This window comes from Apus apus, chromosome 12 (genome assembly GCF_020740795.1).
Source record: "Apus apus isolate bApuApu2 chromosome 12, bApuApu2.pri.cur, whole genome shotgun sequence".
NCBI lineage: Eukaryota > Metazoa > Chordata > Aves > Apodiformes > Apodidae > Apus > Apus apus.
In genome coordinates, this window is record NC_067293.1 from 11,597,023 (window position 1) to 11,622,525 (window position 25,503).

The window sequence follows — 25,503 nt, forward strand, 5'->3', positions numbered from 1 at the left end:
TGAATTTCTAAATGATCAACCCTTCAAAATTCAGCCTCGAACTACCTGTAGTTTCTCTTAATTCAAAATGTTGGCATGTAAATATGGACATCTCCCTTACGCTTTTTTTTCTAAAATTACATTACCGTACATCACTTTAGCAGTCTGTCAAATGACGGACTTGTATACTTATCTTTTTTCAGCCTAAGCATAATTTGGGAAGCGTAGCTAACGCTTCTTAGTGTTCTTTGTATGACAGGTTTTTACTAGAGGTGAAAGCCCAAAGAAGAAGTTAAGGGTGAAACTCTGAGTTGTTAAAAAAGCACCTTCATGTGGAAAGGGCTGTAAATAAAGTGAGGGCATAAATGAATATACTTTTATTCCAGTCTTTTAGCTGCAAGGGGCCTCGAGCATACCACATGTTTTTTCACTTTTAGAGGCCCTCAACATAATACAAATTAAAACCAGGGCATGCCTTTCCTTAGAACCTGCGCCAGGCATTTTGTTTTCATAGCTGTCAACTTGAAAATCATGCTTCCCTCTTGGTGATGTTTTGATGGAGGTGGAAGAAAATAGTGTGCAGGTGAACTCTGATTACATGAATGAAAAGCGTTAGTCATTTGGACCATTTTCTTTCTGTCCTTCAGGTTCTTGGCTAACCCTTTTACATGGAGATGGGGGTAGGGAACATTAGTCTAGACAGAAGAGGCCAACAACTAGTTGTCCACTCAGGTTTCAGATTATAAATGAATAGTGTTCAATTTCTCACAGATGTTTGGCAGTGGCTGTGCTTTCACTCTAATCGCAGGCAGCATTTGTGCTGCCTGAAGAATGCAGTGGCCAGTAGACATTCATAGGCTCAGAGAATAATGATTCCATCAGCTGTGGTTTGGATTTATTAACTAGAAAACAATAACTTTGTAAAAGTCAGATCACTAGGGTTATAGTTTTATAGATACATTCAATTACTCAGACTGGCACATCTTCTTTTGAAGGTTGGGGGGTTGAATGTTTTTTTCATGTAGAATGGTATTTGTCAGTAGATTTGTTCCAGGGACTAATTTAGTCCTTTAAATCTAAAGTCAGACTGTATCTGTAAGGGCCCTCCAAGGATTAGGAAAAACATGGAGTTAAAAACTATATGTATGCTCAGCCTACACATAAGTGAATGTTTTCATTTTCCCTATGAAACCTACTTTAGAAAATGGTGATGTAAAATTACTAGCAAAGAAAGGCAAATTATATGAGGGCATCTAGGAGTCCATTTACAATTTTAGATGCTATTTGAGGTAAGGTGGATCATAAACTACATTAAAAAGTAACAGGAGGAATGAGGAAGCATTTTGAGGAAAGAAGCCCCCAGCTTCAGACAAGCTAGTGTGGTTGCTTCTGAGCTAAGTTTCTTCAGTTTCCTAACTTTTATCAGGAGTCTGATCCCATTCCATTCCCATACAGTACAGTACAATATTAAAGTGCTGGCTAACTTCATAAAAGCAGAGGGAATCTAAGGGTTTTTATTTAATGTGTGATGTAATGTTTAATGAAATGAATATAGCAAAATTGATACACTAAGGAGTGGTAGGAAGTTAACTTTTCTATTTTTGAAAGTATACAAATTTGCATTCATCCAGCTGCAGTCTGCATTATTCTTCTGCCACTGAATTCACCCAGCTGGGACTCTGATGAAGCCTGTCTGATGCCCAACAGCAGCGTCTTTCAACAAACACAGGGGTTCAGTGATACTACGTGGAGTTGGGGGGAGCAGAGAATGTTACATCATTTTCTCAGAAGTGCTGACTGTTGGGATTGTGCAGGCTTTTAGAACTGATTCCAAGATAACATCCTATGAAGTGACAACTTTGTACCACAGATGAAAAGCGAAACCAGAAGAAATGTCTCCTAGAGCCGTAAGATCAAGACTCAGTTTCAAATATACAGTGATGTTCATTCACCTTCTATAATCCATAAATTTACTTTCTGTTATATTTAAGTTGCCAAGTGTAAAAGCAAGGGTAAAGAACTTCCTAAGTAGAATTCTACTGTAAAAGCTAAACAAGAAACAAAGCTTCAAGCATGAAAGTTTGATTCTCTTTAAAGGATGTATTTCCAGTTCTGACAGAAAATGTCAAGCTATCTATAAATATCAGATAATAATAATCAATAGAAATTTATATTTCTTCTATAAAGTCCTAAAATTTCCAAATAAAGGCTCTGATTCTCTAGAAAGCTGCATAGTTTTTTTAAACACATAATGTTCCTATAGAACATTTTTCTTTTTCTGTGGAACCTGTGTTTTTTCAGTCTGTGCTACTTTTTTGGGCCTTTTCCACAAAGGCCCAACTTTGGCTGATATCCACAAGGGAAGTAAGTATTTTATTCTGTACTGTTTTGGTATGATTCCTTAACAGATCAATTTAGGGAAATCTTTCTGTTCCATTGGAAAATTATGGATCTCTTCCTTTGTAGTAAGAAATTAATTAGATTATTATAATTGCTTCTTACTGAACTTTTTCCACTCTGAAAAACTAAGGCAGATAGGTCAACAGAGCTTTCTTAAGGCCATTGGTTGATCCAGGCAGGATTAGAAATATGAAATTCCTGGCTTTTGCTACTGTACCCAGACCACTAGACCACATATTTTTATTTCATGGAAAATTAAACCAAATTACTTTGCAAGATTTCTTGATGTGTTGCTTCTCTTACCCTGCTTGTATTGCTTTTTGCTGTGATAAGGATACAAGACTGAGATTTTGAAGTTAAAACTTAGTTTTTAATGCATCTGAAAACTAAAATCTTTTGAAGAATAATACTTTTAATACACCAATATTCAGATTATTGCCAGATCAAATAGCCTTTCAGCATGGAATGATATTGTTTTCTTCTGGCAGTAAGTAGCCCACATTATGACTTCACCTCTTAAATTTCCTCAAGAGGTTGGTTTTCACTAGAAGTGCTGTTTTTCCAAGCCATATTCAACTTAACTGTATCATAATTTAGGAATTTAATTTGTTCCATATTCTTTCAACTCCAGCTCTCAGCAGTTGAATGGATGGGACTATTTTTTGAGCCTTGTCAGGATATAATTTGTTTACTTAGGCTTTTATAGAATTTAAGAAATAAAGAAAAAAACCCCAAACAAATAATTAATCCACTTTTATATAAGTACTGCTATATATGTGTGTAAGTATATATGTATATCTATGTATATAAATACTTAAATATATGTGTATTTTTTCTTCAGAGTAACTTGGTTAAATTTTTTAATTGTTTGCATTATTATGCAGATACTGCCTGTAAGTAAAAGCCATACCATGAAAAAAATTTCTGGTGTAATATGACATAGGCACAGGCAGCCTTTTCCACCCTTCTTGTAATAGTTTTTTTTGGCAGGAAATGTGTCACAGGTTTTCTAGGACAATCAAAGATATGCCTAGAGCTCTGCAGCATCTCTGTATTCATTGGAGCAGGGATGGTGAGTAACCACAAAGGATATAATGGTAGTTCTAGCACAGCCTCCCAAGGGAGAGCATCTCAAGTGATGTGAATGGACTGTGCTTTGATCCAAAGAAGGAATTCAGAGGATGAGTGATGTTGGACATAAAGGAAAGGAGGAGAGGAAAAGAGGAAGAGAGGGCTGGAAAATAGTGTGAACAAGGAGACTGGAGTACAGACATTAACTTAGAGGAGAAAGGTGGCCATGTACCAGCAGGAAGGTAGGAGGGGCTGGACAGGGACTTTGGGGTTACTTCATCCTGAGGAAGGTGCATAGTAAGCCACACAAAGTAGCATCAAGTGCTGCAGAAGGTGTTTTTGGCAAAGATATGAGAATGCTACATCAGACTGAGGCTGATTATATTAGAAGATGGTCTCACAGATTAAATATGGTGCAAACTGACAGAAAAAAAGCTGTGGGAATTTTATTAATTAATGGGAGGGAGTCTCTTTTATTTAAAGCAATACATAGCAGTTCAGGACTGATTATTTTAGTTCCAGGAGGATGTGATATTGTTTATCTTCTAAAAACAGCTGCTGCCTTTGTGCTTATGCTCAGGAAACAGATAACTGTAATGATTCGCGCCTCTTAACATGTATTTAAGAGCTGTATCGAGCTCCCTGTAGCTGCTGCACTCACTCACATCTTGGGCTGATGTCCAATATGGGATGCGAGAGCATGATGATAAATACTGAAGATTCTCTTAAGTCCGAAACTTCTTCCTGCTGTGGGGATGAAGCAGGAAGGGAAAGAGCTTTCCCATTATGCCACAAAGTGCAGAATCACATTTGGCTGCCACCCTAGAAATTCTCCCTCATAGGAGAGGAACAGTGCACGATTAAATGAGGTCATGCTTTCATCTCCCTCGCACCTACTTCATTCTGCTGTGCAAAGAACTGATAAGAATAGAGCTCTGTATCAAAACTGTGTAATGGGAAAGAGGAGGGAAGAGTGGAATAATAAGGAAAAGGTAATAGGAGAGTTTAGAACCCTTACCCTTGTGAAGAGAGTTCACAGTAGTTGAGGGTCAGGCAGTCCTCTAAGAAGAGTTTTGCTTCATGATGTTCCTGCAGTTGTCCTTATAGCAGTGCATTATAATAGGTTCAATGGCTGAGAATTTGAGTGGCTGAAATGCAAACCTGTCTCTTAGTTTGATTTTCTATTGCTTGTGTTAATGTTCCAGCTACACTTTATGAATGAAGGTAGTCACCTCTTGTTGCTTCTACACAGCACAGGAAAGCAAATGTATTACTTTTCAAGACAGGATGGCAGAAGTCCAAACATATCTAAGAGAGGAAGGAAGCAATCTTATCAGCCTTTCTGGCCCACTGATAAAACCATAGAAGGAAATAATTCAGCTTTAAATGAGGAAAAGGAAGTCTTAGATAAAGTTTAGAAATTGCCTTGGGAGTTTTCATATCACATCAATGAAAAAGTCACATACAACTAACCAAGCATTCCAGTCTATGTGGAGTGCTTTATTTGTGATATCAAAGTATAACTACTTACAGTTTTTTAAAAGCTTCTCTACAGTGGATCAGTTGACATTTTTCTGGCTTGTCTACTCAGTCATACACCTTTTATCTAAACTCTTCTTAATGGAAGAAAAATTGCAGCAGCCTTCCTGAAATGTTTTTTTTTTTTTTCTCCATTCATGTAATACAATCTAAAATTTTAGTCACCATTACACATAGAGTATTTTGGCATCCTGGTCTTATTTTTAATGAAAAATTAATTATTTGTATTCAAAGCAGATATTAAACATAATTAATTGGATTTTTTTGTACCTAAGCTGGTACCTCTGCTGGCACTGTGTTATGCCATGTAACAGTACCAGTTGAAGGTAGCACTAGCTCATGAATCTCTGCAGTGTACCTTATTTACAAAATAGACATATCCAGTGCCTAATTGTTTCTAGCAAGTAATCTGTGACACTGTGATAGTGGAAAACAAACATAATCCAAATTTTATTACTTGAGTTAGGCGCTGTTGGGATGATTACAGTAGCTCAAAGGAGTTGGAGAAAAAAGGCACTCTGACATTGTTCTTTAGGTCTATAGTTAGCAGTCATTTAAGGTACAGTACGTTAATTTCAGACTAAAGCTTGAGATAAAGAACAAAATATACATTCAGTTGAAACCAGAACATCACAGTATTTCAATAATACGAGTAGTTAGGATTATAGCACGGGTTGTTTGATAAACAGAAATTATTCTTTAGATGCAGAGATCCTAGTTAGTGCTGAATACCTTTATCTTCCTGCTAAATTAGTTATAGTTAAGGGTGTGTAGTGTTCAGACTTATTTTACAATAGTGGAGTAAGAATAAAATTAACCCAAAATAAAAGAGAATGCTCCCCAAGGCAGGCCTTTCTATATAGAAATTGGCTGTATTTTCTTTATGAAATTCTTATATTGGAAGTTAGGTAAGAAACATGAAAGTTATACCAAGGCCTTGGGGATGCAGTGTGTTCCTTTCTGACTGCTGAGACAAACAAGCAAATAGAGTATGCAGATAAAGCTGGATTATATAAAGGAAGTGTGAGTCTATGCATGCTTAAAATACACAGAAAGCAATAATCAACCCTACACTCAATTTAGTGCATCTTGAGAGTAAAACACTTGTTTATTGGCTCTCTGTGGAAGCCAGAAGCATATTCTTGCCAAACTCTCTCACTTGTTCATCTGTCAAACATTGCTTTGTTATTCCAGAAGATCTGGTATTTAAAATTTTATTTGAATGTAGTTAATCTCATAATCCTATTTTCAGTCTTATAATAGGTGACAACTGCTGTTACCATTATGGGCAGGAAGTTTGAACATAATTTATTTTTAGGAATGTAAATGTTTTTCTCTGAAGGAGTGAGCAGATCTAGTAGTAAGTATATGGCATAGAGAACTGTATAGATTCCTTTCCTCCTGGAATTAATACTGTGATGGACACTTGACAAATGCCCCAGACAGCAGAAAATGTGCTGCTTTCCTACTTATATTTTTCCTGTTCTAATCAGGCTCAAATAGATTTGGGGCTGTTCTACCTGCTTTATTGTGTACTTATTTTAAAGCTGCTTGTTTTGTTATCATGGACTCACTATGTGGTTGTCAAGCCTGATTTACCAGAGCCCTGTTCACTGTGACCTTTAAAGTACAGCCTGTTACTGTAGCAAAGTCAGTTTTCCAGTAAGAGAGAAATGAATCAGTTGACATAGCCATGGCCTTTTACAACTTGCAGAATTTATGGGGTCATAGGCTCTCTTTGTACCATTAGGCTGTAGGTCAGTAATACGTGAGCAAAGTCAGATCTCAAAATATCTCTGTTCTCTCCTGCTCCTACCTTCACAACAGGAAGGACGCTTTATATGCAGCAGAAGTAGAAGTCTATCCTTGAGCATCCACCAAAGCAAAAAGAAAACCCTAAATTCTTACAGAATCAGCTGAGCAGTTGTTTTCCATCTGTCAGAATGTGATAGTTCTGGTTGCTGGTCATTTTTCAGGCAAAAGAGGAGAAAACCAAAATGCTCAATCATCCCATGCAGTCTCCAGTGTAGTCAAAACAAGCTCTACCAGAATGACAAATGCCACAGACCTTGGTTCAGTCAAGCAAATTCTTCTGCTCCAACAAGTTGCTACAAAGTATTTATATTTTTCTGGGAGTACTCAGACTGCCTCCCACTTTTGGTTGTCTGCAATTTAGGGCAGGACTCTAAAATAGAAAAGAGACACATCTGGGCAGTCTCCAAACAAGCTCAAATACATAATAGATGTAGTATAGAAAAGATCTTTGAACTCTTTATAGGTGTAACATTTTGTCATATACATACACTTACATATATATATATATATCCTGATTATTCAGCTGAAATGCTGAACAAGCTGTCTATAAAAAGAAGGGATTATTCAAAATACTTTTTTAAAAAAAAACAAGACACAGCACAAATTACATACTGAATTTCTGATTATATGATTTACCCTAGACTGAAAAACGGGATGAACTATGTAACATGGAATTCCTGGTCACATTAGTTCAGTTCACAGGAGCACAGGAGAATCTAGTTGCATTCCAAATATGTTTCCATGTTTTCATAACAGAGAGTGATAAACAAATGATAGAGAGAGCAAGACCTCTATATTACTGCAGTTGCCTGAAACTCTTAGAAATCAGTGGATTGGAAACTATTAAAGTAAAGCTTTTCTCTCAGTTTTCTTTAAGTTCTGAATCATTCCTTAAAATTAGATTACTTTTTTCTCTTGTAACTAATACTGATGTATATCTGGAGTAATTTGATTGATGGTTACCCAGGGAGAGGTTAGAAGCAACTCATTCTTTGCACACTGAAATCAACATCTCTCTATCTCCTGGAAAAACTTGGCCTCCAAAGCACTCATCCAAAAGCATTGCAACCCCTCCTTTAATTCCTCTGCACAGCCTGTTCCAGCTGTGATCTTTTTTCAGGCTCAATAGAAAAAGGTAATTCAGACAGGTGTAGCACAGGTTCTAGTCTTCAATTAGGTCAAATTACAATTAAATCTGTCAGTAAGAAATAGGTTAATTGCTTTAGACCCAGTTTAACAAGACATGGCTCTTGTATAAAAACACTTGTCTTATAGAAAAAAATTGCTGTTTTTTTTTAAACCTAGGTGAAGGAGGAGGGAAAACTGCCTTTATTTTTAAGACCACAATAAGAAAACATTTATTTTTAATCTTTATAAGGAGACATCCAAATATTCAATTATCAAATAGTCAATATAAACCTTAGGTCAAACCTGACAAGGCATAATCTTATAGCTAACAGAAGACTCTTTCCTGAGCCATCTTAGGAGCAGTGCAGGTAACTTGTGGAAGACACAATAATCTTTTGCTTTCTTTCAAAGACTGCAATATTTTAAAAATTGCATTTATTTCACATTTTACTTTGTCTCACACAATCTCACTTATGTTCTAGTCATGCACGGAACCAAGGATTGACCCGCGCTGCCTACTTGTCCACACTTTTTGTCTGATTGGGGAATGAGAGGAAGGAATATGGTAGATAGTTGTTGCTCTCCCATGAATGTGGCTAAGCCATGGCAGGTCTCATTGTACCCAGAGGGTACTATTGTGCAATCACAATAGTTCATGCTTTGTGCAATATGACTTCCGTTAGGACTTTAACTCTTGATAATCAAGTATGCCCAATAACACACCCCAAATCTTGTTATATGGGCAATTTAATCTTTCGTATAAATTCTGAAGTGAATTAAACTGTAAAAAAAAAGAAGGAACAACTTAATAATCCTGATAATTTCCTGTTGGATGTCATTTTATCATTAACTCTCTCAGTTGTTTATAAAGCCTGCTTGACTTGCTGGGTTTTTTTGAGAGGAACCTATGCTGTCTCTCTATGTTGCTAACTGAAATAAAAGGAATACAAAAAATGCAAACATTTAATATATCTTCTTGTGGACTTGCACATAAGAAGCTTTATAATAGGTGTTTCCCAATTTATTGCTTCCTTGCAATCATTACTGGAATAGCTCTGCCAAAATATTGATGGGACATATGTTATAAAGTCTTGGCAGCTTCAAGGGCTAAAGGGGTCATGTTCTTCCGGCTGATTATATATCTGTTACACGGGAACATGTGTCTCTCCTCTGAGAAACCTAAAGCTTTGTTTCCCATCCAAGACTATATCTAGGTATCAGAAAACATTTGTAATAATGTATGAGATTAAGACCATATAAAAAAGGAAGAGGAATGAGAAAAGGTTGGTGGTGGGAAGAAAAGGGTAGTTTGGTTCCTCTGGCACAGAATTACATGTCTGGACTTTATCTAGCAAGCAGGTTTGACATTTATACTGTGTTTATCTCAGTGTGGCATCAGAGATCAGGATTTCTGTCTCTGTGACTATAGGAAAGTCACTTTACCCCTCTGTGCCTCCATTTTCACCATAATCCCTTATTTGTCTTCATTTAGAATTTAAGTTCTGTGGGGCTGGAAACTGTTCATTTGTGCAATCCCTGAGGTATAAATCTCAGATGCAGTCTTTGCATATTGCTGAAATACAAACATTACTGTATCTGTTGTGACTCAAAATAAGCCATTTGATCTTTGTCTTTATTTGCTCAACTTCAAAATGTAAGAATAACTCACAAATGGGTTCTGAGGATTAACTGATTAATGCTAATTAAATATCTTTAGTTCCACAGGAAGCTTTTAAGCACAGCAAAATATTGCTAAGGAAATGACAAAGGCATTCCATTTGTTTTTCACAAATTGACATACGGTGTATGATTGACTTTAAAAAGTGCACTTTTGATCAATCCTATGGAATAGTCCATCTCCTGGAGAAAGTTTGTAAAGTGTTGTAGGTGGCATTTTATAGCTTTTTGGAAGGGAAGTGGGAAGAGGCAGGAACTGTGTCTAAGTTTTCTTCAAGAATACTAGGAATTTTAATGATTTCCTGTGTCAAGTCTGAGGGTCCTCCTCCACCATTCAGGAGTGACACTGTGTAAACAACAGTACAGTAACCTAAAAAGACTGGTGAGCTCTCTGAAAATTAAAACACAAACCAGTATGTGATTTTTTTCAGAGTGTACTGGAGAAGCATACCAGAAGCCTGTTCATATTCCAATTAAAAAGATGAAACAATGGTTCATATCAAAATCAGACTCATTTTAGCAAAGTGAGGTATTGAGAGCAGGGTGGTAATACCACCAGTCTTTTGTTTCAGCAGAGGAAATTATATGGAGAGGCCAATATGAAAGGATCAGAAAAGCCTGTTTTTTCCAGGAGTCCATGAAGTTAAAAGTGAGAAAATAAATAAAAGGAGAACCTGCAAGCCTTTAACAAAGATACAGGATAAATAAATCTTTTTTCCAAAACAATTTTCCCAGGGAAAGGTGATAAGCCCTAACTGTGGATAGAAAGCTTCCTCAGGGATACTGGTGAATGGCTATGTGACTTAGTTGATAGTGGGAATGTAAAAGTAAGAAAACAGCTAGAGAGTTTTTAATTTAAAAAAATTTCATTTTCATATTTTTAGAATATTAAAGTCTGGCTGGAAAAATACTAATTTTGTTATTGAAATTATTGAACAATTAATATGGTTCTGTTGATTTCAGATATGTATGTGTTAGAACCACTAGCTTTTCAGTGATAGAATGTTCCGTAGAGGCTTTATGAGACAGATGTATTCCATATTTGTTTCCAGTTTGCATGGCAACAGGAAACTATCATGATATATTTATATTTGCAAGTACATGCATTTATGTGCATATAGGGAATTTAGCAATACAGTAACCCTGGAGGGATGCTGAAAATGGTCAGACTGAAGAAGAGAGTGAGGCAGGCTGCTGATAACTGAAGAAACAGTTAATTTTATTTTGTGGAGGCAGGAAGGAAAGGGAGTGCAACATAAGCAAGACATTTCTTTTGTGGTTGAATCCACAGATGAGCTATTGTAGAAAGTATTCTCCAAAACATGCTTACATGAGAGATGGGGCACGTGGTACTGATTAGACTGAGTACCAGCAGGGCAGTTTTAGTACACAGAATCATTGCAATCTGAAAGCTGCAGATGTGCTTCAGCATCAGAAGCCTGTCCCTGCATGGTCACACTGCCTTCATGGGAACTAACAGAGCTCTGCACCTTCTCAAAAAGTGCTCAGCACCTTTTCACTTCAGCCAGTGTTATCGTTGGAAAGATTGAAAGCTAGAGACAGTGTTTTCTTTTAATAGTCAAACATGCTGTGAAACAAAGAAGGCATGCCTCGCATTCCACTGAAGTCAGTGGTTTCTGCCTCTTTTTGCACTTCAGATCATTTCCAGTCCCCTGTGGCAGGAAAGGAAGGGCCCCTGTTTGAGTCTGCACTGTCTGCTTTCATACGAGGGTGCTGAGCTCACACCTACCAGGCAGGGAGTGATGCATCCCATGTGTTATTGTGCTGTTTCTGCTGTGCCCAGTCACTAAAATGCCTTCCTGCCTATTAGTTGGTAGATTAGCAATAAGGGAAAAAAAAATAAACATATAAAAAACAAATGTACAGCATTTTTTTCTTTTGGTCTTCTCCTGGCATTCCACTGATTTGATTTACGCTCTTTTTATCTAGATGATATCTAGAAGTTCAGTCAGTGGAATGTTTAGTTGGGTTTATTCAGATACATTAGATCTATAAAAACACAAGAAGGAAAAATTTTGAGCATTCATTTATCTGAAAATGTCAGTAATTAAGTACAAGCTTGGGAAACACAATGCCCAGAGTGTTGTAATTCTGAGAGCCAGAACATCTTCTGAGCTGTAACAACTGTTATGAAAAATGTTGAGAGCCATTCTTTGGAGTAATTTTCACTAGGAACAGGTTTACACAGCAAATAAAAATTATTATTTAATCAGTTTAACCAAATTAAGAAGCTTAAAAAAATATGTTTGATATAACGCTTGCAACATTTCAGCCTTTATTTGTCTGTTTTCTGCTTTTTACCTCTGTTTTTCCAGACTGTAAATAAATTTCCAGGTCTAGACTTTGTTTCAATTTCTGATTTTCCAATCCAGGGAGAACAGGAACAATAAAAAAAAATACAATAATAAAAAACACAGAAGATTCTCCACTGAGCATGTAATTGTTCCTCCAGTGTCAGTAGTTCCTGGTTGAATTAATGGTGATGAATGGAAGAGTCCCTAACTAATTTCACTTTTTGATATAATTCCTCTTTCAGATTTCCCTTTATCTTTAAACTACAGCTCATGAGAGCATTCTGCAAGATAGGCAGTACCAAACCAGCATTTCATATATAACATTTTAGTTTTTTTCTAATTGCTCAGTTTTACATATGGATCTAATTTGTTCATCCAACAAAAGTCAGCGTAACATGAACACATGTGATTTAGCAAATATGCAAGATTGTATTCTAAAAAAACACAACTACTGTACTTGCTAGAAGGAAGTGCCAGGGGCCCTCCCAACATGAATTGTTAATTACTTTCCTCTTCAGCTGCCATAAAGAACTCATTAAATGCCAAATTATTTCTCTAAACAATGAGTAGCAGTAGTTCCTCTTTGGCCTGTGTGCTTTTTTATTGGGAATTACAACTTCCTTAATTGATACATAGATTGAAAGGAAAAAGAAATCCAACAGTGAAGCTATTTTGAGTCAGTTGTGGTGAAGGAAAACATAAAAAATATTCTTTAATGATGAAAACACGATTTAGTTTTCAGACCCCAAAATCTAAAAAGCAGCAACATGAAACTTTTCCAAATGTCCTCACATTTTATTTTACCCTTAGGCTGAGGACATAGGAAATATCAGCTTGATGTGTCTGTTGCTTCTTAGAGTTCTGAGTGCTTTATAACAGGAGAGTCGATTTACAGCTCTCCCTCCACATGAGTGAAAGCAAAGCACTTGTAGTTGTGAATGAGAATAAATTTGAAAAGGCATTGTTTGGGAAAGATGGAGAGAAGATGGCATTAGAGGAAGCATTTCAGAAGATAATACATAGTAGTTGTATTTTGGGAAAGCATAGAAACTCAGAAGCCTAAGAAATTAAACAAAAATAAAAATAAAATAGAAAATAAATAAAAAAAAAGAAAAAAAAAGAGCACATTCTGGCAGTTTAAGGACTTAAGCTCATTGAGGACTTGCAGGTACAAAGCCTATGTAAACTTAAAAAAAACTATGTAAACTGTCCCACCTAGTGCTGCCATCTTTATGTTCTACAGAAGCCAATGGGAATCAAAAGTTCTCAGTATTTTACAAAATCAAACCTTTGACAAGTCTCAAGAAAAATAATGCTTCCAGGGGGCGGGGGGAAGAGCGGAGATCAGAGCTGGCTTTACACCAACAGGCTGCTGCAGAAATAAGTGGCTACATTATGAATAGTATGACATCGCTTAATGGACTTCAGTAGCAACCCTGCTTCAGGTGCTCATCATTTGGTAATGCTGCCGGGGTTTGTCACAACTGACCCTTGCCATGATCTTTTACAACCCTGAAATACTCGTTGACAGGATCTGCTAAATGGTAGTTGCTGGTTTTAGCAGAACTTCTATTTATTATGCTGACGAATGTGCATTTGCTTACCATGCAGAAAAGTTCATTCAAAGGCAAAATAACAAACCAGGTGACCATCCACATCATAATTTCATACTAGACATGGTTCTGGCCACACCTCTGTTTTTCCTAGTCACACCAATTTTCTGGGTGTTGCTCCACGAAGACTGAATGCTTTGCTCCTACAATAACAGAGTGCTCAGGACACTGTTACTATTTTAATTTGTACTGCACTACTTTTATAAGTACATTCAGTAACTTCCAACGTATTTTCTCACAGAGTGTACAGGACAGTTTGGGCCTGGTTTTCATGAGCCTTCATAGCTAGTAGGCAATAGCATCTGGTAGATTTATCTGACTTATTATATTTTCCTATACTAACCTTTCTGGGGAAGAAAAAATAAAGGTTTGACACACACACAAAGAATGTTGGTCTGCAAACCAGGTTAGTGTAAGCCTACAAAACTACTTTTGTTTTTATTGCTAGCATTGTCATTAACAGTGTTCTGTGCCTGTTATCTGGTCAGATGAATTATTTTTCCGTTATTTCAAGACATTCCAGTACATTAAGCCTAAAGTTTTCATTGATGTGTATGTAGTTTATAAAATAATGTTACCATTACCTCACCATTTCGCTTTGCAATAAGATATCCTCCCTCCTAGCGTTCTGCCCTGCAGTATGACAATGTCATGTACTCCTCCCAGTGATTTTCCCCTCAGTAAAATCTGACTGTGGTTTTTATATTTAATTCCTACACTGAAACAGTTGCTAATGTCTTTGCATTTCTGCTGAGGATTGGTGTGAAAGGTTATTTGGTGTTAGGTGCTGTCTGACTTAGAGAAACTGAATCTGTACACAGTAGTTTGCTATCTGCTTCATTTCAAAAGCACCCAAAAAACCCCATTGCTCCCTTTACAGTTTGGACCTCTATAGTCAGATGTTGTCCCCCAGCACCGGTGAGCTCAGCAGCCAGACTGCATGCTAGTGAACACTGTCAAGGGCAGAAGTGCAGGAGCTTCTTCTTGCTGATGGTGACAATGCCAAGATCATGTTCCTTGTTGTTGCGCCTCCTCCTGTTCCTTCATTCTTGCTTTTTGTGTATTCCAAGAGTGGATCACATAGCTCTTAACATGTTTCCAGCCATCCATGTGCTCAGGCATGGGTGATCTTTTTTACCTTCCCTAATTTTCATATTTCAGTCATCAATGAAGCCAGGAGCCTGGTCAGGCACGGTGGCCCGACGGCATCAGCTTACCAAGCTGCTGTTCTCAATTCCAGAGGTGAAGTTTTCGAACACGATCTCTCCTTTGCCAGCTGGAAAGAGCAAGTAAGAAGTTTCCTTACTTCTGAAGACCTTACCTGTTTTATTGTCACATGGACACATCTGATGCGATGGATCTTTGGAACAACCAGTTTTGTTTTTAGCATGACAGTGTCTGTGTTCCGATGGAACCCAATGGCAGCCAGTGCCTGCTGAGAGTCCCTACAGCTCAAAAGCCCTTGTCTGTCTCCTCACACAATGTAACCAAATCGCTCAGCTCCTAGGATGTACCTTTGGGGAACTGTAGCTGGGGTACTAGCAAAGACATGTCGAGAAGAAGGAAGAAATGTAAATGAAATTGAGAAATATATGCAAATGAAAGGGGGGGTGAGGTGCCGAGAAGAAGAGAGGGGGTTATGAAATTTCCATTAGAAGGCAGGCTGAGAAGGACAAGGCACAAAAAGAGCACCAAAGCTAAAGAGAGTGAAAAGAATCAATCACAGAATCATCAAAGTTGGAAAAGGCCTTAAAGATCATCAAGCCCAATTAAGAGATATAAAACCCAGTTCTGACAGACAAACTACCAAGACAAGTGAAGAACAACAGGCAGAAGTGATTACATTTTGGTTTTTGTACTATGCTGCTGAGAGGTCTTTGCAAAGTGGAGAAGCTTGTGTGCATACATGGTGTGCTGGGTAACTGCTGGGAGGATTCCCTCTTGGAGCAGCCAGAAAAGAGTTTACCTCCTTTTTTGTATCACTTTCATCTGGAAATAAACCTATGTTCCATTCCAGAACTGCCTCAAGAATTGAAATACTATGAGGAAAGTAGAAACAGTTGTGAGATGAGAGACAAATACCCGGGCAAGTTCCTTTGCAAATCACTTGTGTAGACATAGAAAGCAGGTTGGTCCTCATCATTAGTGTTACTGTCTTCCTTCCAAGTTCATGAAGAAACTTAATCATTGCAACTAACTTTAATCCTCATTAGGGAATAAGTAAAAATAGACTGTACTCCAGGAGCTAGATTCCCAACTCAGTGAGTAATTGCTTTGATTTCAGGATTTTCAACAATGTAACTGCTCAGAACATTTTCTCTCTTCCTGTGTCCAAATTGTTTTGTCTATGCAATATTCCATGCTTGGACTTAAAAATACAAAGCCATATTTGAGTAAGGAATGCAAATTAACATTTTCTGCTGTTACACATGCTTGCTTTCAAGGCACTTACACCCTATTACCTGTTAGGAAGCAGCCATATTGCCTGAGTTTTCAGGGACTGGATGCCCACCAGTGCAAATAAGAGGTGGGTGTCAGTTTATTTTGAATAGCTGCCCAGTGTTGTGGCAAGTAAACCTGTGCCATCCCAGGACCCCTGCAATAGCAAATGTCACATGTTGCAGAGAGATCATGCCAGCTTGAGGATGCAGATACAAACTTAATTTCAAAACATGACATTTTTTATTATTTAAGGAGTTAGGTTATTCACAAGTCTTTTTCGCATGTAGAATTTTCTCGAAATATCTCATCCTTATGTCCATTGCTTTAGTCTCAGACACATTTAAAAAGCAGTATACAGGCTTGAAGTTATGGGTTGAAAATGTAACAAAAATTATCGAAGTACCATCACCACATGGCCACAAGTAATCCACCTGGTTTTTTATAGGACTGGTGAATTATTTTCTAATAAAATGGGTGGAGGAAGTGGGGTGGGCAGTAGAATTTATTGCTCATGTAGTACCTGCTCAGAGCTTGAATGTAATGTCCACATCCTAAAATATTATGAAGGAAGCTAGAAGTGTTGTTCATGTTAATAAATTACATTTTGTTTATAAATTCCATTCTCAAATGAGCAGACATTACATGCACCTTTCCTAAGCCTAAAATCCTTCATTATTTAATTTCTTTTCAATTGTATTACTGGTCCATAAAACATCCACACTGGTACACCAGTGTAACTCAGTTGACTTTGGATCTATGGCTGCAAAATTCACACAAATTTATCTGAAAGCTAATGTAGTCTATAATGTAAACTTTTTTAAGCTTACTGCCATTTTATACAAGCATCTAATTGCAGCAAAGAATCCCAACAAGCTGCAGTAGCACAGTTTAAAGTAGCCTGAGGACATTGCTCTTTCTAGGATGTTACCCTCTAAAACTTCTTCCATGTAAACCAGCACATTATCATTACAGTTCAAGTCTTCACTGGAATATAAGTGAAGTTATAATTTCTCATTGCCTGGTCTAGGATGCTGTCATATTCCTGACCTGTATATGTACAGTCTCAAAATTCAGACAGACGTATAAAGCAACTGACAGTAAGATTTTTCACAGTAGTAGAGAGATGGTACATATAGGGAACATACTCTGACAATACAGAAGTGGAATTGAGGAAGCCCCGTGCATTTTACTTCCTTTGCAGTCTCCTGACCCTACTGTCTGAATTAGAATTGCCTTAGACTTTCTAGTTCAGAGTTTGTTTACTGCACTGGCTGCTTCTTTTTCTTGATAGTTGTCAAGGTTGTAAAGATCTGTCTAAAAATAAAAATTAGAACACGTCCCTTGTGCACATTTCTGTCTCCTTTCTCAAATGAGACCAACCAGAAAGCAACTGACACGAATACTCACAGTCTTGGTTGAATATAGAACATTGCTGAATACACCAGGGCACCAGCAAGTGCTGCTCTTGGTGCACAATGGCTGTGTCATTCATTCTGGAAAAGACTAGCATTGTATCCTGAGATAAATTGCTAGGAAAAGATGTTCTTTTTGCAGAATTCTGTGGTAGGAGAAACAGAAGTATGTACTCAATGCGTATTAAAGCCTTCACAGATCAATTACAGTATTTCCTTGGTTCTAAACAGTCTTCAGTATCTGGGGCATCTAGTGTAAATACCACCAAAATTCCCTTTCCATGTTAATTTATCGGGCTGTTGCATCATCCAGAGCACACTTTAATTTAGTGCTGTCATGAATTTAAGTGTATTTTGTTCTTTTTCAGCAGTTGAGTGTGCTAAGATGTGTAACATCACTTGCCATTTTACCTCTTGACTTTCTACTTGAAATTGAAAAAGAATTTGGAAGCATTTATTCTGATTCTGTATATAAGTGCCACACAATCTTATTCCAAATATCTATGAATATAAAAATAATTTTCCTACACTTTTGCAATAATTGTATTTGTGAGATACTCAAAGGTACTATCTCTGTTTGAAGATCCTTTATTACAATATGATTTCCAAATTTCAGAAATACCATTTTATTTTTATTTCATGGTAAGGATGTTACATAGACACCTAGTATACTAAAAAGCTGTGGCTCTGTGTGGGATGTGCGTAGCTTCTTTTAGGTAGCTTAAGAAACATTTTGATATTCAAGAACATTCCCCTTTAATGTTCTTGAAAGTATCAGACATTTTGTACAATCCGCTGAATTCCAAAAGGAAAAAATATTCTACAATATTGTCAAACATTTACATAAATAATGGATGTTCTAATAATGAGTAGGAATCCTCACTAAAGACACAAATACCCTCTCTTGCTCCTTGTAGAGGAGTCTTATCTGTTGGATTTTCTGCAGGTTCTCATCATAATTTCACTGAAGATCTTCCAGATTGCCACAGATGCCCCAGCTGGACACAATGAGGTTGCTGGTTCTTTAGCTCTCCAAGTTAAAGTGCAGTGTTTGGAATTCATTATTTATATTACTGTTAATCACCAGTACTAGTTTTGCAGAGGTATGCAGTTGAGCTTAGAAGCCTGAGTACTTTGGCTGGTGGTGGCCAGTGATAAATGTTGTTTGTAAGAACAACTTTATCTAAAGTTTTGTCTCAGTACTCTAAACTTCTTTAACTCTTATCACTGTCACAGCCCAGTCTGAAAGGTTTTACAACGTTTGCAAGATCAGAAGGGTCCCCAGGTCCCCATGTAAGGTGGATAAAAGTACTCCTTAAGTTTTGGTTGTTCTGGAACAAGGAATTCTGACACCTGCTATCCAAGATTTTGTTTATCAGTACATTAAAAATGAATGCCCAAAGCACTTCTATCCACAACTAAATGTGAATGGAAGACTGTGGTAGCGAACCTTTACAAATACATTTTCCAGTTCTTCATTCCTCACACTTTGAAACCAAAGTTCCTCCACTGGTAGAAAGTAAATATATTGCACCAAATTTTGTCCTTTAGACTTCAGTCTGACCCGTGATGACTAAATGTTACCCCGATGTTTGACCTCAGCCACAAACCATATACTGCTTGATAGTCTAAGAATGTTTAGCCCGTGTCTGACCTCATAAATCATTGCAGGAGTGTGGAAATACACGATGCCCTCATCGCTGGTCGTGGTGTGGGACAGACTTCGTTGCTTCGGTGCCACCTCTCGGTGAGAAGAGGAACAGTTAAAGCAATGAAAATACAACTGGTTTGCCTTTGTCTTTCCATCTCTCTGTCTGTCTTTTCTATATGCACTGAATTTAAAGATCGAGATCAGTTCATAATAAGACTTACCCTTCTTTAACTGAGTGATGGAGGCACAGGTCTGATGTTTATTTTTTACCATATTCTTTTACACCACAGATTTGTCTTCAAAAATCCTTAGGCTTAGTGATGTTTAATGAGAGCTCATTTTTGGAGGAATAATGTTTTGAGTGACTTATTATGTTAAGTCCACCTTGTTGATCCAAAAAGGATAATTTTAAAAATCGTCTATGTAGCATTCTTTCATCTTTATCTTACTCCAAAAAAGTCAGCAAATGTGTTCTGAGGCATCAGGAAGCCAGGGATGCACACAGCTGAGAGGAAAGCAGGTCATTTACAAGGACAGGGCTACTCTGCTTTTGTAGCATACACTCTCTGCCCTGGAGTTTCATAAAACACCCATGCTTCTGGTAGTGCATCCTGTTAGTAGAAAGGTTTTTCAAAGAGAGTTTTTGTGTCTGTTGATTTGTTTTGTGTTGTGAGCAGTTTTAAGTTGACATCCTGAACATTTTCACTCATGCCATATTCTCCCATGGCACAAACAGTATTTACAAAGAAGTAATTAGGTGGATAATTGTCTGGCAGGTACTGTCTCTTCTAACTAGATTTCCCATCCATTATGTGCTTTACTGATTCTATTATTTCCTGTTGGAATGTACTTTAAAAGCAGTTTTTTCAGGATGCATCTTAATTTACTTTTTTCATTACCTTCACTCCTGGTGCTTCTGTCTTACAGTTCATAAAGCATCTGTTTTGATGGGTACACTTCTGTTCTCCCAGTTCTTCAGAAAGATTACATTACTGTCTTCAATTTCTACATTTTCTTGTTATGCACATTTGTATGTTGATTTCATCAATATTCATTGTCAAAGCTTGTCTCTCCTCTGTAGTTTTTTAGGTCTACCTCCCCATTTCTGAGCATTCTCCTATCACGTAATGTTCCTTCATTTCCTGTTTAATATCTTTTTCATAGGAAGTAACACCACAGTCCCCTCTGTTGCTCAACCCTGTAATAACATGTTGCTTCATTCATCTAGTATTCTAATTCCACAGCTTCATACAAAACATTCCCTAATAACATTTCTAATAAACATATTTGTTCTTTCCCCACAGCTATGACTCTCTAAGGTTACTCCCCAGCCTGACTGTTGTAAAATCTCCCTTACTTTCCATGATCTGGCATTTCTCTTTTCCTTCTCCTGTAGAGTTTGTATAAAATATAATTCTTATGTTCTTAGCCTGGTGATCTGATCAGATCCTTCCATCTTCTCTGCCACACAATTTGTTCCACTAAACATTACTTTCCACCTTCCCTTACTTAGGTGTCCTTTGCTCACAGTGAACCACCTTGAACTTGACCTTTTTGGAGATGCTGCAGGACCCATAATTTTGACTAGAGTTGCACAGCTGCACCAACTCCCATTTGGGAATGCTGCATATTATGTAAGAAAAAATGCTCAGAGTCTAAGGACAGGAACAACATGTAACATTTTCCAGTATTTCAAGCCCCACAGAGAATCACTGATGACAAATTTAACACACAATTGTTTGTGTCAGACAATATGACAACTATTGAGCAAGCAGCTGTTGCTCCAGATGGAATATATATGACAGCTGGTGGGTCCAGGTGCATCGCTTTGGAATAAGTCAGCAGAGCATTGGCATGTTGCTTTATTCTTGGCTGTTTTGAGGGCACTTCTTCCAGTTTCTTGAATGCTTTCAATCCTCAATAAACCATTTTTCACACAGTGGTTTATTAATGTATTGAAATTTATGTAATAGGGAGAGGATTTGCAGTGGTTATTAATAGATAAGAATTATGGGGGACAGCCTATTATAATTCTGTGAGCATACTCATCTTGATTTTTTAAACCATGATTGCAGGAGACACTTGCTTTGTCTTCTAGATGTTTTGAAGTTGTTCAGGAGCAGAGAGAGCATTTTACCTATAGAGAGCTTACCTGTGTCTTTACTTTCCTGACTGGGACACTGTTTCAGGTGCAACACTGGCTGAACCTTATTAAGGAAATTGTCCACTTTCTGAGAACTGAACTAGGATCAATAATAAATGCCATGTTGGGCCCTGAATAAGATGGATGTGTTTGACTGGAGGCTTAAATGTGTAAGGTTCTACAGCCTATTATCAGTACCCTGAATCAATCTATTATCTGATCCTGTGCCTAAAACCAAAGACCATCTCTCAGTATCCCTGCAAAACTGATCTTGAAGTATAAATCAGAGGTCATCTAGGAAATCCCTCATATTTCTGACTCATTTGGTCTGGTTGTCTTCTTACTGAAGAGAATATTCATATCATTAAATTTCTTTCCAAGAGAACAGCAACATGGAGAAATAGTGTTTTTAAAGATGATAATCCTTTCCTCTCTGATATAAATTCTGAACAAATGCAGAAAAACAATCTATAAAAAGTCTTATGGTATGTATTTTCTGAATATTAGCCTTTCTTGGCTGTTTGGTGATAAAATCGTAAAGATCCTTATAAATCACTCACAGCCTATGTTCCCCCCATACTTAGTAGTAAGTTTTTAAAATATACACCCCAGTGGCAGACTAGTACAATAATTGGAGTTATTAATGAGTTTTAGTATACTGTGCTGAATGAGTGCCTACAGTGCAGCAATGCAGAGTTTGTTGTTAATAACTGTAGTGGGATTGAGTATTCATCCTACCAAATATTTGGTAAAGGCAGTAAAAATGTTGTGGGAAGATTCCCATGCTTTCCGTTATAAGAGATCCATTCCAAAGGTGATGGCTTGTCAACAGAAAAATAGATTAGGCCCTTTTTAAGCAATTCTACACTGACCTAGCTTTGGGTCTCTATAAAGAAACAGAACCTGTAAAAAATTAGAGGTAAAAAGGAAACTTGTATCTGGGCTTGCTCTTAAGCCCTTCTCATCTTTGGAACCAACCACTGCAGTTTTTATGGATATTCCTTAAAATTATTTGAGGGAGGGGGGCACTCACAATCAGATTACACATTTTAATTTTGACCTGGCTGAGGGCTGAGAAAATCTGGGAAAAAGAAGAGTAGATGGTATCCTCCATGCAAGTCTTCACTAGTGAAGATGGCAGAGCTGCTCTTTTGTTTCTGGGTATATTTATAGTATAAAGAAAAAAAAAACAAATGGGAATCAGCTCATTTTGTACAGTTCCTCTTCATTACTGACAGCCCTTCCTGTCAAAAGGCTTGTAAATAAGAAACTTTTATATTTGTTTTTTATCTTTTTATGTTTGTTTCACCAACATGTTTAGTATCTCCTTGAATCATTTTTAGGTACAAAATACCACACCCTCTGATGCTAAAATCTATCCTTTGAGCTCTGAGCTGCGTCTCCTATTGTTTCCAAATATTCCAAATATTCAGGTCTAGTCAAATTTATATACTCAGAGAAAATCTACTACACAGTTCCCATTAACAGCTTTTGTCTGACCAACAGGGGAAATGGCACCTGTTTTGTGAGTTCTCCCAACATAGCAGTAATTATTTTTATTTTTATTTTAGAAAAGTGATAAATAATAAGAACAATGATATGTTGAAATTGTAACTGGAGGAATATCCTGCCCAAAATAATAGAGCTATTTTAAATTGCAATACATTTGGTACCTAAACTGCTTGATATTTTAACTTTGTCTGTATTTGTCTTTAATTTGAAGTTGTTCTGATGCCTATTGATCAGTTTTGTCTGGAGCACAAGGCATCTGTTACAAAATATTGATTTTTGCATCACCTTTTAGCCAAGTGGGTTAATTGAATGGTGCTTGGGGACATTATTTCAGATGCAGTCTCTGTCTAATATTTGCCTTCAAAGAGCTGATGGAATTGTTTGACATTTAGCCAAAATATCTGCTAAATCTGGAGCCTGAGCTATGAAGCTGTGTAACTGAGGTATTAATTAAAATTATACTTTTAAGATGCTTTGTTTATTCCCTGCTTAGACAAAACAAACAAACCGAAGGCCAGATCTGGCTCCCATTCAATTAGTAGGAGTTTTTCTATTTTTCTAACAGTTGGCTATTGGACTACTGATAATTTAGGGAATACTTAGTTTCAGGTTTTAGTACAAATTCAAAACCTGGTCTGGGTTTCAGTCAGGACTTAGCAGACAGGGTGCTCATTTACCAAATGCTAATTGTTATTGTCTCATTTTAATGAGACAACATATTTCTAACACTTCATCTTCTCAAATATCGAAGGGGTAGGAAGTTGGATCCCACTGAATATTCCTGTTAGTTTTACATTTACTTGTAAATGGAGAGAAGAGACAGTGAAGACATAAAGCTTGCTCTTTTTTTTTTTTCCCCATTTAAATAATCCCTTTTCTTAAAAGTACACCATAAAATGTTAATGACTGTAAAATAACGGATCATTGCTGCAAAATTTTAACAGGCTCCCACCATCTGCTGATCTGTGTAACTGTCAACAACAACCAATATTATCAAAGCATTTAAAGTATATTCAGATAAAGAGGTGATAAGTGATTTCTGTTTCTCTTTACTGTGATCTGTGTTTTTATATCTCTTGTCTAAGTGTTCCACTGACATCAGGTTACCTTCCAACTATCTTTCTTCAAATATTTATAAAGCAAAAGGTATATGAGCCAATGTTTTGGGGTGGTAATGCTTATCTTGTCTTGTATGTCACTTAGTGAGTTCTTTCTTTCAGTTGACGTGATGCTGTTGCCGTTCTTTAGGTGGTTCCAGGCATTCATACAGCTCATTTCTTTTTGGGCTTTGGCTTTTCTTTACTCTGTCCATGCAAAAGGTCACAGAAGTAGACAACTAGATGAGGATTAATCTGTTTTAATGAAGATTTCTTTTCTTTCCCTAGAGACTAAAGGCCTTTGTATAGAATTAGGATGCTCCACTGATTTAGCTCGTTGATTTCATTAAACTGTAAGTGAAAGATAAGCAGGTGAAGCTTATGGAATGTAAGTTAGCAACTACTAGTGTTAAGAGAAACAGGTTATAAACTCTAACACAAATTTTTTTCCTGCATAATTTAACAAGTAACTCAAAAGACAAAAATAGATGTACTGGCTTTGCCAATGAAATTGTTTTCCAATCCATGTCTCATAATCTATATAATGAGAAAGACTAAAACAGATTTCATGTTATATTCCTGAAACAATTTAGTTGTTTATACTTGTGGTGAGAACCTAATTAATCTACTTTAGAGTTACTTTTCATCAGTACTCTTTGCTATCTGTGTTCCCAAAGTGAAAACAGTGAGCTTGATTCTTTCCTCACACTAAGAAAATGTACCACATTCCAACTTCATTTCCTTTACTAAATAATTCTTAATTAGTCAGATGTGAGATTAAAATTATCACGTGTGTGTGTGTGTGTGTTCAACATTTAGAAGAGACCATCCTAGATTTCAATGAGGTCATATATTCCCTCAGTGGGAATTATGGTCTAATGATGGAATGAGTTTATTTAGCAGATGTGTCAACAAGCATTGTGGTCTGCAGAGTGTTAATGAGTGTACTTTCACTATATTGATGCTATCCCATTAGAAGGACGTAGTTTTTCAGGTATATCTAAAATTAGGTTTCCAGGCAGTCAGATACACTGTCAAAATAGATTTCATACATACATAAATATTGAAAATACCCTCACCTCTCTAACGAGAAGAGCTCCCATTATACAAACCAGAAGAGTGCTTGAAAAACTACTACAACACTGCAACTACTTCTACTGCTTGCTTGACATTCACAGTTTTCCCAGCTTGGCTCTAAATCTCTGTAGTCAGTTTTATTTATTTATTTACTTTTTGACTGGCTGGGTGTGCTTCCACAGCTGCTGTAAGCCAACCCAAGTCAGTCCTGCCCTCACTGTATGCTGCCATCACCTCCCTTGTGCCGGTAGAGATGAGGGAAATGAGCTGCAAATCAACTCAACAGCAGCATGATTTTCAGCCTTGAAGTATCTACACAAATTCAGGCAGCAAGGAAGTGATGGGAATGCACAACTCAGGATAGCACAGGAGAAAAAATGGGACCACAGAGCTTTGGCAGTGGGTCACATGTGTATCAAATTCAAGTGGCAGCCACGAGGTATCACTTCACAGCATGGCATGAGTTGGCATTAACAGAGTGTTGGTGCTTGTCCCACCTCTCTTTTCCTTCCCCCCCTTCTCCTCCCAGCCATAAACTTACTTACGTTTATTTGACAACCCCATACAAGACCACTCTTTGATCCATTTTATCTTGCCAGGTATATGAAGGGGAAGAAAAGGTGACATCTTCC

General features: G+C 37.2%; 1 protein-coding gene across 9 annotated transcripts in view; it reads left to right on the forward strand.

Annotated features, from left to right (window-relative positions):
- NXT2 (nuclear transport factor 2 like export factor 2) overlaps positions 1-25,503 on the forward strand; it is a 60,702-nt gene that overhangs the window by 23,071 nt on the left and 12,128 nt on the right. For 6 of the 9 annotated variants that reach the window (XM_051630362.1, XM_051630358.1, XM_051630360.1 and 3 more), the window contains 2 exons: positions 14,699-14,826; positions 19,063-19,138. The exons of 1 other annotated variant lie outside the window; for it this stretch is intronic. In XM_051630362.1, coding sequence (XP_051486322.1) covers positions 14,705-14,826; positions 19,063-19,138 — 198 coding nt within the window. In that variant the 5' untranslated portion in view covers positions 14,699-14,704. Of the gene's footprint in view, positions 1-14,698; positions 14,827-19,062; positions 19,139-19,162; positions 19,178-25,503 lie in introns of those variants that run through there. 2 more of the 9 variants (XM_051630366.1, XM_051630364.1) reach the window with 2 other exon arrangements.